This window comes from Schistocerca americana, chromosome 1 (assembly GCF_021461395.2).
Source record: "Schistocerca americana isolate TAMUIC-IGC-003095 chromosome 1, iqSchAmer2.1, whole genome shotgun sequence".
In the NCBI taxonomy this organism is placed as follows: domain Eukaryota; kingdom Metazoa; phylum Arthropoda; class Insecta; order Orthoptera; family Acrididae; genus Schistocerca; species Schistocerca americana.
In genome coordinates this window covers 207,531,120-207,544,162 of record NC_060119.1, presented here as the reverse complement: position 1 = coordinate 207,544,162, position 13,043 = coordinate 207,531,120, and the positions used below count along the sequence as shown (strand labels likewise).

The window sequence follows — 13,043 nt, the reverse complement described above, 5'->3', positions numbered from 1 at the left end:
GAGGTATAATTACAGCATAATGATATTGCAGGGGGATTATCATATCCATCTGCAGGGGTGCAGTGGGTCCCGACTCTCTCTCTCTCTCTCTCTCTCTCTCTCTCTATGGATGACAGTGCCCGACCGCACAGGATTTCTGATGTGTCAGACACTGGAAAGGGAAGATACTGGACGTGTGAAATGGTCTACATACTTTCCAGACCCTATAGAGCATGCCGGGGATGCTCTTGGCAGACGTGTTTCTCAATGAAAACATACTCCCCAAAGCATGCAAATACTGAAAACTACCTTGAGACAGGCGTGGAACAATATCCCCAAAGGACTCCTCAACAGTTAGGTAGCCAGTGTGGAATGACAGATGCAAAATATGCATTACTGACTGAGGGAGGCAACCACATTCCGTTATGAGAGGCTGATTTCAACCTTCATGTTTGGAGTCTGACCGGTGCCACCGTGAACATTATTTATGTCTGTTATCCTGTGGTGAAATCTGTATCATTTTTAATTATAAATATAGCATCCCTTATCTGTGCTTCTGCTCCATCTCTCAATACCTTGTCGTCGACAGGTTGTTAAACACTAGTCTCCTCCTCCTCCACATTTTTCGGCCACTCTGTGATAAAAAGAGTGCTATTTATACTCGTCACTAATTTGTGAATACAAGCAGTACACATTTGCTACATAATGATTTTCATCGTAAACAACCTAAAATTAAATAGTTCTACCTTAAAGATTTGTTCACATTGTGTTCAATTGCTATTAAGTACAGTTACAGTTAAATAGATCAATTGTCTCATAATTTTTTGCTGTAGGACACCACTGCCCCAGGGAACTTTCACTACAAGGAGGATAAACAGCGAAAAACTGATGTGAACATCAACAAATTTGTGTTTAAATGTTAACAGCTATCTGAAGATGAACCTGTCGATTCAAAACCAGTATCGGAACTTTTGCGTAAATAAATAGTGTTGTTAACAGTGGCTGCTTGCTGTTTTCCTCATTGCAAGGATAAACCTTAATGGAACATTTAAAGCTTTTTTATTTTTTTTTATTTTTTTATTTATTTTTTTATTTTTTTAAATGTGAATTCGTGTGTAATCTATTGTTGCTTTATAACTGTTTCATACAGAAATATTTTCACATACACACCACGACATTTACCTTTGACAAATAAGCAATAAAACAAGCAATGCAGTATACTTCGCTGCACACAGTAGGATGTTCAGTTTTGGCATAGAGGCAATTGCCACATTGAGTGACATTTTGTACTACCTTGGGTATTATTTCACAAGTATTCAACAGCTTGGAATCTGTTGCCTATGAGGGCCCCTAATGACGGTGAAAGTTTGTGTTTAAAGTAATTTTCCTGTAAGTATACATTTGCAATTCTGCCTTGAAAAAACATCTTCTGTATTTGAACTAAAGTACAAGACCTTTGTGTACACCCAGTCACAAATGTACTCATGTGTCCCTTTAAGACACCTGCATGTGTCAGCTGAAGCTGTACAATGAACACCATACGTGATGAATCCAAATTGTCTTGTGATCAGTATTACACACATACATTGTCATCCATGGGGTGAAGTAGAGACTTCGACTCATCTGACCAAAATAATAGGTTGCTACTTGCAGTAGAGATGACATGTGGAGTTGGAGACAGGCACAATGAAAAGACTGTTAAACATTGAGATTTCAGCCGAACTTGACTTACACACACATTTGCACAAGCAAGCACACCTCACTCATACATGACTCTCTCTCTGGGAGAAGCTAGAGATAGCTGTCGTGTGTGTGTCAGGTGTGCTTGTTTGTGTGAATGAATGTGTGGGTGTTTTTCTTTCTAAATGTACATGTGATCACTATCTCTGAGAGCTGATATTCCAACTTGAACTTCCCATTATTGAACATACTTTTTTATGGTTTTCAACCAACTTTGGCACTATTATCACAGCAGGCAAGTTTCTTCCACTGCTGGTGTCAGTGACTCACCCATGATTACTAGGAATTTCCAGGAAGGTAAAAAGGAAAGTGCAGACAATGCAATTTGGTTTAGATTATTATTGCATCCATAGTAATACATTGTGTCAACTTATAATTCTATCTCTACTAAGTGGTACTGTGTGACGTTTTAAATGAAATGGAATTTCCAGAGAAGTGATATTTTACAGACTAATTGAAGCACGTGATGTCACTATTATTGAAACATTGTGAAGCTGCCATTTTCATAGTGGTATCCAATTCAGCTCATTCCATTTTATTCTTTTCTGAATGCAATCTTCTGTAATATGATAATACCAGATTTACATGGAATTTTATACACAGAAAACTTTGTGCTGACTAGTCTGTCAAATATTTTGCTCTTTCTGACATTGAATCATTGGTTGCATGTCATGTGTTCTTGAGATGGAGAGCTTGCTTACAGTACTTAAATGATGTGTGCCTACACTATATTATTACCATACCAGAAAAGCTCAGTTAGCTAATGTCACGATTATTTGTCAGAATGACCATCTCGGGTTAGTGTGCTCTTTGAGTATGTTTACCAGTTTCCCGGTGGTCGTGGAATTAGATGCGCACCAGTATCAATATCAGCCTCTCTTTAGCAAGAGACGCATACAGTGGACAAAGGCAGCATCACTTTGATGTGTGTTGTCCCCAGAATATGCTTCAGCAAAGCACAAGGCGGCGAATTTGGCTATGGTGGCACATGGTTGTTGGCCTGGCAAGTGGCCTCAGTGAATAGCAGTGGCAGCAGCCTTGTGGACTTGAGATTGGCATAAGGTGTTTCCCCAGCAGCAGGGTGCAAGTGCACCAGATGACCAGCAGCTCTGGCAGTGCGCCAGGTGCGAGCCACACTGGAGTGCAGGCTTCAAACCTAAGACCCCTTGGGACACGCAGGTGCTGGTTCAGGACATCCAGGAGGTGACCCCCATTTGGTGGATGCCGCTTGAGCCCTGATAGCATCAGGTCTAGCAGTGGCCCAAAGACCAGCAGCTAGCAGATGATTCATCTAAACATTGATTGATACTGGTTGGTGCACATGGGATGGTCAGCTGGTATGGATTATGTCTTGACATAAGCATCTGTTGAAGAAAGCTACTTTCAGTCATTTGGCCTCACTTTATTATGGCAAGGAGCTGCTTTTGATCGCATTGTCAACCGAGGCAGTTGTGGGCCCCAGTGTGGGATAATCCAGGTCACAGCTGTGGAGGCCTGGTCCTTGCACAGTGCCATACCAATGATGTTCCATTTCTGGCAGCATGATTCCATGTGCAGAAAGCTGGCCTTCCTCACCGTGGGCTGTGAAGTCTGACGAGGGGATGTTAGCACAACAGTATGTGATGAGAAATCAGCTGTCTCTTAATAAATTTTTGAGTTTAACTTTCAAGTCAGAAGGCTTAAATTTATCCTTAGGACGACAAGACCCCTAGTGACAAAAATAGACTAATTTTGTGCATTAAATAATAAGGTATGACGTAGTGAAGCAAAGGTAGAAATGTAGGCTAGTCACTTGTAACTCATCTCAGGATAGTGAAAGTGTTCAGTTACAAGATTTCCCTGAGATTTGCAGGTTTTCTTTTAATGACATTCCTAATTTTCCTAAACTAATTATTGTTATAGTTTTCAATAGCACACGTTTTTTGCAAGTTACCACATAAACTGCTACTGGTTAACCCAAATTCAAATAGGCTTTACAATTTTATCAACAGTTCCATAAGTTATAAGGTCTTGTTGCTCTTGCAAATTCTTTATTGTCATCCGTCACCATTCATGTCATTGTTTGGTAACCTATAATCCTCAAGTATATAAGATATCCTCATAGGAACATAATTGGTTTGTTTCCTGTCCAATGTACTGTGCTGATCTACAAAAGAAGCATGTAGAGACAGGGATCCAATTTTTCAGAAAATGGACATGAAGCTTTAGGGGCCTGCAGCCCACAATGAAGATAATGCAAGCTGATAAGTAAGATGGAGGTAGTATGAGTGAACAGTAAAAGCTACAATAATTCAGTCCTTCTCTTCACCTTTCCTGATGTAATGTTATAACAATTCTTTTGAAAGTATAATGTCAGACTTATTTGTAAGAAATGACTTAGAAAATTTTTGTCTGCACAGTGTCTCAGAATTCCATGATTCTTTTAGACTATTTCAAGATTTCCATGACTTTAATGGTAAAATCCATTTCCGTTAGCATTCCCATATTCCATACAAATTGCCACACCGTTATTTGAATTTAAGTATTATAAATCTTGTTTATATTGCAATCTATTACTTCATCTGAAAGTATCATTAACTTGTCAGTTTTGATGGTAACTTGTCTTGACCTGCAAATCATGACACTTCAGGGAGGTTTGCATTGCAGCAGTGGTTGGCTATGCTGTATTTGTAATTTGAAACAAACTAGGATATAATTTAGCTTTGCAGTTAATGATAATTAAAATTACTAACCTGCAACAAGATTAATTTCCAAATTACTTTGTTAATTTTACCTGAATTTGATGCTGAATTCTGGTGCCTTGATAAATTGAATGACAAAATGTATATTAGTGAACTTCATCACTACAAAATTTTGTGTGCAATGACAGTTTTAAATAAGTTAAGACAACAAAATAATTGAAATGTATACAAGTTATGTTACTACAAAGAATGATTTCTCTCTGGACCTGCTGGAAGTTGAAATAAAAGCTGGGCTCTGCTTCTTTTAAATTTTTATCATTGATTGCTATACATAAATCTTTAAAGGTGATTTATTTCTAATGCTGATTATCACTGTGATACTATAGCTGTCTGATATGGATGATAACTTTCGCTGTGGGGAAAAATCCAATAATATCAAGCTTCTTCAATTCTTAACTCCTTTCTTTCACTAAAATTATTGTTGCATTAAGTTTAGCGTACTAGGAACAGTTTACAAATCCTAGCGATATGTTAACTTGTAAAGTGAATTGAAGACCTTCCCATGATGTCATCACTATCATGTTTAAGCCTTGAAACGGGGAACATAGTAATAATAGTGTGCACTCCAGTATTCTCACAAATGCTACAGTCTTACACTATACATCTATACACCAAAGCCCTACATAGCAGAAAAGATAGTTGCAGTACCAAGTAATGCCATCAGGCCATCCTCTGGCATGCATTCGCATTCGTTATACTCTTCTTTTCCAAATAGTTGTGTCATAGTTAATATTTCTTTATACTGTTCACATTATTGCAGAAATTTTCATCTAATAATACATTAATTCATATTGTTGCACTTTTGCTTCTTCATATTTGGTGTTGTTGTTGTTGTTGTTGTTGTTGTTGTTTTAGTCTTCAGTCCGAAGACTGGTTTGATGCCGCTCTCTACGTTGCTCTATCCTGTGCGAGCCTCTACATCTCCAAATAACTAGTGCATCCTGCTTACTGTATTCATCTCTTGCTCTCCCCCTACAATTTTTACCCCCACCACCACCCCCCGTGGTAAAGTTGTGCCACAAATTTCTTGTCTCCCCAATTCTGTTCAGTACCACCTCATTAGTTAGCATGATCTACCCACCTAGTCGTCAACATTCTTCTGTAGCACCACATTTCGAAAGCTTCTATTTTCTTTTTGTCTAAATTGCTTATCATCTGTGTTTCATTTCCGTATCTGGCTATTATTTGTTGTAAAATCTTGAATCCCACTCCAACCAGCAATGTGTCCTACCTGCTGTAATTTACACATAATTGGCTTACCTAACTTTTAAATTTTGCTTGCATGCTCATTTAACACTTTTTGTCAGCACTGTCATTCTTATTTGCCAGGTGAAACATAAAAATTTGGACCATGTGTATGAGCTGACAGTGCACACAGTTGTACTTGTAGAATAGTACCAGCAATAGTTTTAATCAAGAAAACTTAAAGATCTACAGTCTCATTATTATTGAAGTGAAATTTAGTAATGTCAACAGCAAGCCACTGCAAGTTCCTGTGAAGGCATTTGCCTCTACCACTTTCCATCTTTGGACTGTGAGGTAACAACATGTACTACTTCAAACTGGAATGTGGCATGACCTAGTCAGATGACATTTTTAGAACCTGTTGCAGCTAGGACTGTGTTTTACTTTCTCAGTAATAAATTGTAGACCTTTTATTTGCTTTTCTTGATCAAAACTGTTGCTGATTGAGTCTTAAACAAGTCCAGTTGTGTGCAATGTCAGCTCATGCAGATGGTCCAAACTTTTATGCTTCACTTGGCAGCACCATCAGCTGTGTGGAGCTGTACTACTGCTCTGCCTCCTTGTTTCTCCTATTATGTAAAAAAGAGTCCATTATGAGTAATAATAAATTATTTTTGATGTATTGAGTTTGTTTCCTTGTGGAATAAGTTTTTAGAGCGAGTTGAAAACTCTCATGTTAACAAATAATGGTCTTGTCAATTCCCCTTATTTGCAGGTTAGTAATAAACAAATTCACATCTTTAATAGAACGACAACCTAACCATGCTCGACGAAAGGTACTGGCGGGAATTGTGATGACCACAGGACCGCAGATGGAAGACGCAAAAGTGATCTGTGTTACAACTGGAACCAAATGTGTAAATGGTGAACATATGAGCGTAAATGGTGCAGCACTTAATGACACACATGCCGAAATTGTGGCACGCCGCTGTCTTTGTGACTTCCTCTTCGCACAACTGGAATTACATGCTGATGAAAGTATGTAGCATCAATCAGTACTTTGTGATTAAGAGTTAAATGCATCAATATAATCTATTTTACAGTACGTTCTATAAATAAACCTTGTTATTGAAATATGTCCTTTGTAATTCAAGGCACAGCACAGGATTCTATCTTCAGTTTTAATCCAGTGGGGTATTATCAACTGAAGGAAAACATAAAATTTCATTTGTATATTAGCACAGCTCCATGTGGTGATGCAAGGTAGGTAACGAGAAACCGTATATTTTTGAAAACAATTATAATGTAAAGCTGTTAGCTAGTGGCTCTTCTCTTCTCTTCCCTTCTCACAATCTTTGTCGTGATAGTTCTGTGACTTACGTTTGATGTGTGGTCACTAGTAAGGAGAAGTTCAAACACCCACACCTTCTCCTCTCCCCTCCTTTTATTATCCACATGTAATCACAGTACTTATGAAATAGATTCAATTGTCTAATGTTTCTGTCTTCTTCTTCTAATTCTTCTTCTACTATTCAGTGACATTCAGATCACTTACAGCTCTGTTACTGTTGTCGTCATTGCAGTGTTTTTAGGACTTTTATGTGAATTACATTAAGCTATCTTTTATTTGCAGTTGCAAAATATGAGAAGACGGTTTTGGAACTTCCAGTCCTGTCATAGAAATTGTAAAGTGAATTGTTAAGAGGGAAACCAGAAGATATCACACATAGTGTAATGTTGAGTGAGAGTTGTGTAGAATTTTTTATATATTTCATAAATCTAAAGAAAACCTTGCAATGGCTGTTTTCTGTTATTAAAGGTACAAATTGTGGTCACTGAGATAACAAACTTTGTGTGCCACCACACCACCAGCAAATGGGGAACATAATTTGTCACAGCATAGAATTAATGTGACAGCTTAGAAGACAAATAAATATAAAATGAGGATACATATATTGTTTTCTTAAGTGCAAGTATTCCCAGAGTGGGGATTTGGTTATGCAGGTATGCCATGCAGAGAACTCAGTACTGCCAGGAATTTTTTTCCTGGTTGGAGGACTGGAACAGGGTCCAGTCAGCCTCATTGTGCCAATTGGAAAGCTGCCTGAATGAGAAGTAGCAGCTCTCCAGGGTTTGGAAAGTCAACAAAGGCTGACCACATGGGCCTCCTACATCTTCAAGTCACATCAAAAATCACCAACTGGTATCTTAGATTTAAAGGATGCATCCTCATAAAAAAGAAATAGCTTTTTCTAAAAAGTTGTTTTATTCAGCTTATGATCACACATGGTGAACATAATAAAGGAAGTTAAGAAAAAACATCTTAAATATTGTACCCACCACTTTATTTTTAACTGTTCCTCCAGTAGGTTGATAATGCCAAGAACTGACTGAATTGAGGAAATATAGCTCCCAACAGTATCTGGAGTGTGAAGATGATGATGATTATTAGTGTTTTAGGGCGCACAACAGCGAGGTTATCAGCGCCCGTTCCCAAAAGTTCAATTCAGAGCCGAATTGTGAGAGAATGGGTATTGTTCAAATTGCAAGATTGGACACAGCACATCAAAACGGAGATAAAACTGGAGTGTGAAAGTTGGGCTCTCATCACAAGAAAAATTTCTAAACTTGCTTGGCATATGTGATGGTTTCCCATTCTTCAGCACAGAAATCATCATCTACACCAGCTGTTACTGTGCTACATCTATCATTTTCAGAACAGTCCAATGCAGTATGTTGAGTTACTGCATACCAGGCAACAACAAACATCAGCATAGTCCATAAAATGCTAAGTTTCATTACTGCATGTACCTCAAGTAATGAAGTTGACTTCTTTGTAGTGGAAATATTTAATTTTCTTTTATGAGAGTAAATAATGCAAAACTTTAATCCTGGGATTAAATTTTTCTTATGCCCTCTTCGTAAGATATAACCTATGAAGTAACCTTGTAAAAATTTTCTGCAATTATCCAAACATAATTGTCAGTATTAATATACAACAGTGTTGTCAATTTTCTTTACTCCTTTTTGTCTCTATCGCATATTTCCTCCAAATAGAGAAAATTTCTGATGTAATTAAATTGTAAAAGATCCCAGTTTCACCTAAATGACATTTTTCTGGACTCTTATTCTTGCATCAGTTGTGGCAAAGTATTTTTCTTTCAGTATTCATAGTTCCACATTTTCCATTAAATTATGTGTTGTTTTAAACCTAATTTTTTCAGCTTTGTCTTTAGGCTGGTTTGATCAGTGCTGGATTTACCAGCAGGATGAGTAGGTAGGAGTCTAGGGCGGCAGATTTTAGGGACAGCAAATTGGGGCCAAAATCTGTTTCATGTCTTACAGAAATTAAAAAGATTCATATTTATGTACCTAAATGTTAAGAGGCCCACACAAACAATTAAAGGTCTAATATGTTTCACCACTTAGATAAAGTTTTCTACAATTTGCGTAGTTGCGTATGCTTGCGGCACGGGAACAAGTGACGTGACCATTTGCTACGTGTGTCAAGCGCATTGATTGTATGAAAACGGTGTGCCTGCTGCAGGAACCAAAGCGGGGTTCTGCTGTTGTAGGCATATACCATATGGCATCCTTGAGTTTGACATTTTAAGTGGAGGGAGGGGGGGGGGGGAGATGGAATGGGGGTTAATGCTCTTAGATTCCAGGGTTCCACCATTTCCCTTGGACCTGTGCCCATTGCTCTACACTCACCAGGGAAAGAAATGAAAACTCTGATTTGTGCCTTGAACTGAGATTGAAACAGGTATGCTGAGCAAATGAATGCATGAATCTTAGAAATGGTGTTATAGGCAAATGCTTAAAAACAGGACATTTCACTATAAACCACAGCTCTTTCAAAATAAAGAATAGAAACGCTCAACAGTGGAGCTTTGGCTACCACTTAACTACAGTATTAGTTGATCATTAAGAATGCAATAATGGAGGAAACATGCATGGAAGGCAGAGGAGATATCTTAGTTGTTATGCCAGCTGTTACTTTTGCTGTCCCCAATATATAGTTGTCATTTTTAATATAATCCATTATGGAGTCGAGGTAGCAGTTGTCATTATACTGGTTATCACTGTTAGCATTCAACCGCGATTCTTATACACATATTTTAACAACGTGTTTCGAGAGACAATGCTCTCGTCATCAGGTTGTAAAGTCTATGTCATGAAATTAAACGGTCTAAAAAGGCAAAATACCATCACAAATAGTTGGGAAGTCCATAGAGTAAAACAGAATTAAAAGTATATTGGACTGTGGGTCCTCGTCTTACATTGAAGTTGTTGACACAACTCGATGGTCGTCCCATAGCTACCAAGTATGCTATCGCACTGTGCCGGTTCGGGAGCTGTTGTGGACTGATGTGCCTAGGCGTTGTGGCGTGGTTACAGCCGTGTGCTTGACGGTAACGTTATGCTATTGGGCGCCTTATTTGCTTATTGCATTGGTCTTCCATCGTTAACCTCTCGCAGCTCCGTCAGTGACATGCTACAAGTTTAAAGTCGCATACCTACCCTAAAATAATTCTAAAAACCCGCTAAAAAATCTCATTTCTTTAAAATTATCTTGTGCATTTAGTCTATTGCTTTGCTTCTTTTCACGAATAGCTATCTCGAATTCCTCTAGTAAATCAAGTTTCCTCCCTTTCTTTTCTACATGCAATATTTCTACGTTATCTTCTATGCTATTAAGGGGATGGCCTGTTTCATATATATGGTTCGCAACAGCTGATTTGTCATAATTTCCTAACCTGAACACATCTTTATGTTCTTTATACCAGATCGCAAATGATCTTCCTGTCTGCCCTATATATTTTGCATCACAAGTTCTGCACTGAATCTTATAAACTCCCGATCTTTCAAACTTATTTCTCTTCTCGCCAATATCGTGCTTAAGGCTATACCTCACTAGGTTATTAGTCTGAAAAGCTATTTTAACATCGTATGGCTTAAAAATATTTGCTATTTTTTGAGAGACTGTTCCGTAGTATGGCATCGTGATAATTTTCACTTTCTCTCTATCAGGTTTTTTCTTTTTGCGATTATTACTTCTCCGTAACAGTTTTTTAACCATATCTATTCTGTAACCGTTATTAATCGCTATTCTCTTAAAGGTATTAATTTCGGTCTCCCTATCTTTTTCGCTCATAGGTATATTGACTTCCCTATGCACGAGACTACGGAAAGCAGCTTCTTTATAAGCCTGCGGATGGCATGAATCATTCGGGATCACGGCATCAGTCGTAGTTTGTTCTCTATAAACAGAGAACACATGTTTGTTGCCCTGCTTTTTTTGTATTCGGGTCCAGGAACTGTAAACAATTGTCAGTTTCATACTCCACGGTAAATTCTATTTTATTATGTGCGTCGTTGAACTTTTTTACTATTTCCTAGTAAAAAAGTTCAACGACGCACATAATAAAATAGAATTTACCATGGAGTATGAAACTGACAATTGTTTACAGTTCCTGGACCTGAATATAAAAAAGCAGGGCAAAAAACATGCATTCTCCGTTTACAGAAAACAAACTACGACTGATGCCGTGATCCCGAATGATTCATGCCATCCGCAGGCTTATAAAGAAGCTGCTTTCCATAGTCTCGCGCATAGGGCAGTCAATATACCTATTTTGTCTTTTTAGACCGTTTAATTTCATGACATAGACTTTACAACCTGATGACGAGAGCATTGTCTCTCGAAACATGTTGTTAAAATATGTGTATAAGAATCGCGGTTGAATGCTAACAGTGATAACTAGTTGTTATTTGTTTTAATTTAACTACGTAATTAGTAATGAACAATTTATTTTGTGCAATATTTGTAGTATTGTTATATTTCTGATACTTATATTGTATTTGTGTTATTAATAATGATATTTCTTCTCTTTTAATCCGAAGGATATTTTCTCCTCATGAAGCAGTGTCTCAAGATGACTCCCTGGATAAACATCCCAACAGAAGAGCTCGTGGTCAGCTTCGGACAAAAATAGAGTCTGGAGAAGGTACTATACCAGTTAAATCAAGTGATGGAATTCAGACCTGGGATGGTGTCTTGCAGGTAATCTGCTTGTTATATACTGTTACATGTTATAAGAAACTAGTCAGAGATATTCTTGTGAACTTAAAATCTGTGATGGGTAATGTCTCTACGTAATATGTTAAAATTTTATGATAACTTTATCAACATGATGTAAATAGTTTTGGAAACTCATTGTGTGAGTCAGCTTCTCTTTGAAAGATTGTAACGCTGAAAGTTGTTTGCATCTGAATGCAAAATGAAAGGTGTGATGCATGGTTCTGTTACAAAGATTGACATTGGTTGAAGCTGTGCACATTTTGTACAAAAGTTATTTCACACAAATACACTTTAAAATGCAGTGGGCTCCATGTAAAGTTTGATGAGACATAGTCCAAAGTGTAATGTGAGTAATTATGTCAGTAGGAGGAGTAGAAGTAATTTCACAGAGTTGCCACTGAAGAATCTTATTAATGCTTGTGTCAAACAACTTTTCTGTCATCAAAAATGACCGATAATGAGGCCTGTGCCTCAGATCTATTACACAAAATTTATTTAAATGGCTATTAAGAAATGTATTTTTTCCATTTAATCAGCAGCATTGGTTGAAAAGCAACCATATTTACTACTAATTGGTTGTGTGTGTAATTCTGGAAGTAGATTTTTCATCAGTAAAGAATGTATAACAGAGATGTATTTAAGATGAATATTAAACAATGGAAAGTCCAGTATGGAATGTAGCAGTATTATGAAAAGGAAAGTTGCTACTCACCATATAGCTGTGATGCTATAGTCGCAGATAGGCACAACAAAAAGACTGTCACAAATAAAGCTTTCTGCCACTAAGGCCTTTGTCAGGAGCAACAACAACAACACCAACACACACACACACACACACACACACACACACACACACACACCCGCGCGCGCGCGCAAACACAACTTGAACTCACGACTGCAGTCTCAGACAACTGAAACCACACTGCTGTCATGTGTATGAGTTGCATTTGTGTGTGTGTGTGTGTGTGTGTGTGTGTGTGTGTGTGTGTGTGTGTGTGTGAAATGTCTATTACTGACAAAGGCCTTAATGACCGAAAGCTTTATTTGTGGCAGTCTTTTTGTTGTGCATATCTGCGACTCCAGCATCTCCACTATAAGATGAATTTATAGTTTTTCATGTGATATTGTTTTAAAATGCTCCATTGCTAGAGAAACACAGTCCAGCTTTCACAAACCATTTCCATTGAAGGGTTGTTGGAGTGTGTGTGTGTGTGTGTGTGTGTGAAATGTCTATTACTGACAAAGGCCTTAATGACCGAAAGCTTTATTTGTGGCAGTCTTTTTGTTGTGCATATCTGCAACTCCAGCATCTC

At 37.8% G+C, this 13,043-nt stretch overlaps 1 protein-coding gene across 4 annotated transcripts in view; it reads left to right on the top strand.

Annotated features, from left to right (window-relative positions):
* Positions 1-13,043, top strand: part of LOC124594613 (double-stranded RNA-specific editase 1-like) — a 143,546-nt gene that overhangs the window by 120,751 nt on the left and 9,752 nt on the right. For all 4 annotated transcript variants that reach the window (XM_047133086.1, XM_047133167.1, XM_047133019.1 and 1 more), the window contains 3 exons: positions 6,421-6,683; positions 6,800-6,908; positions 11,553-11,712. In XM_047133086.1, coding sequence (XP_046989042.1) covers positions 6,421-6,683; positions 6,800-6,908; positions 11,553-11,712 — 532 coding nt within the window. The remainder of the gene's footprint in view (positions 1-6,420; positions 6,684-6,799; positions 6,909-11,552; positions 11,713-13,043) is intronic.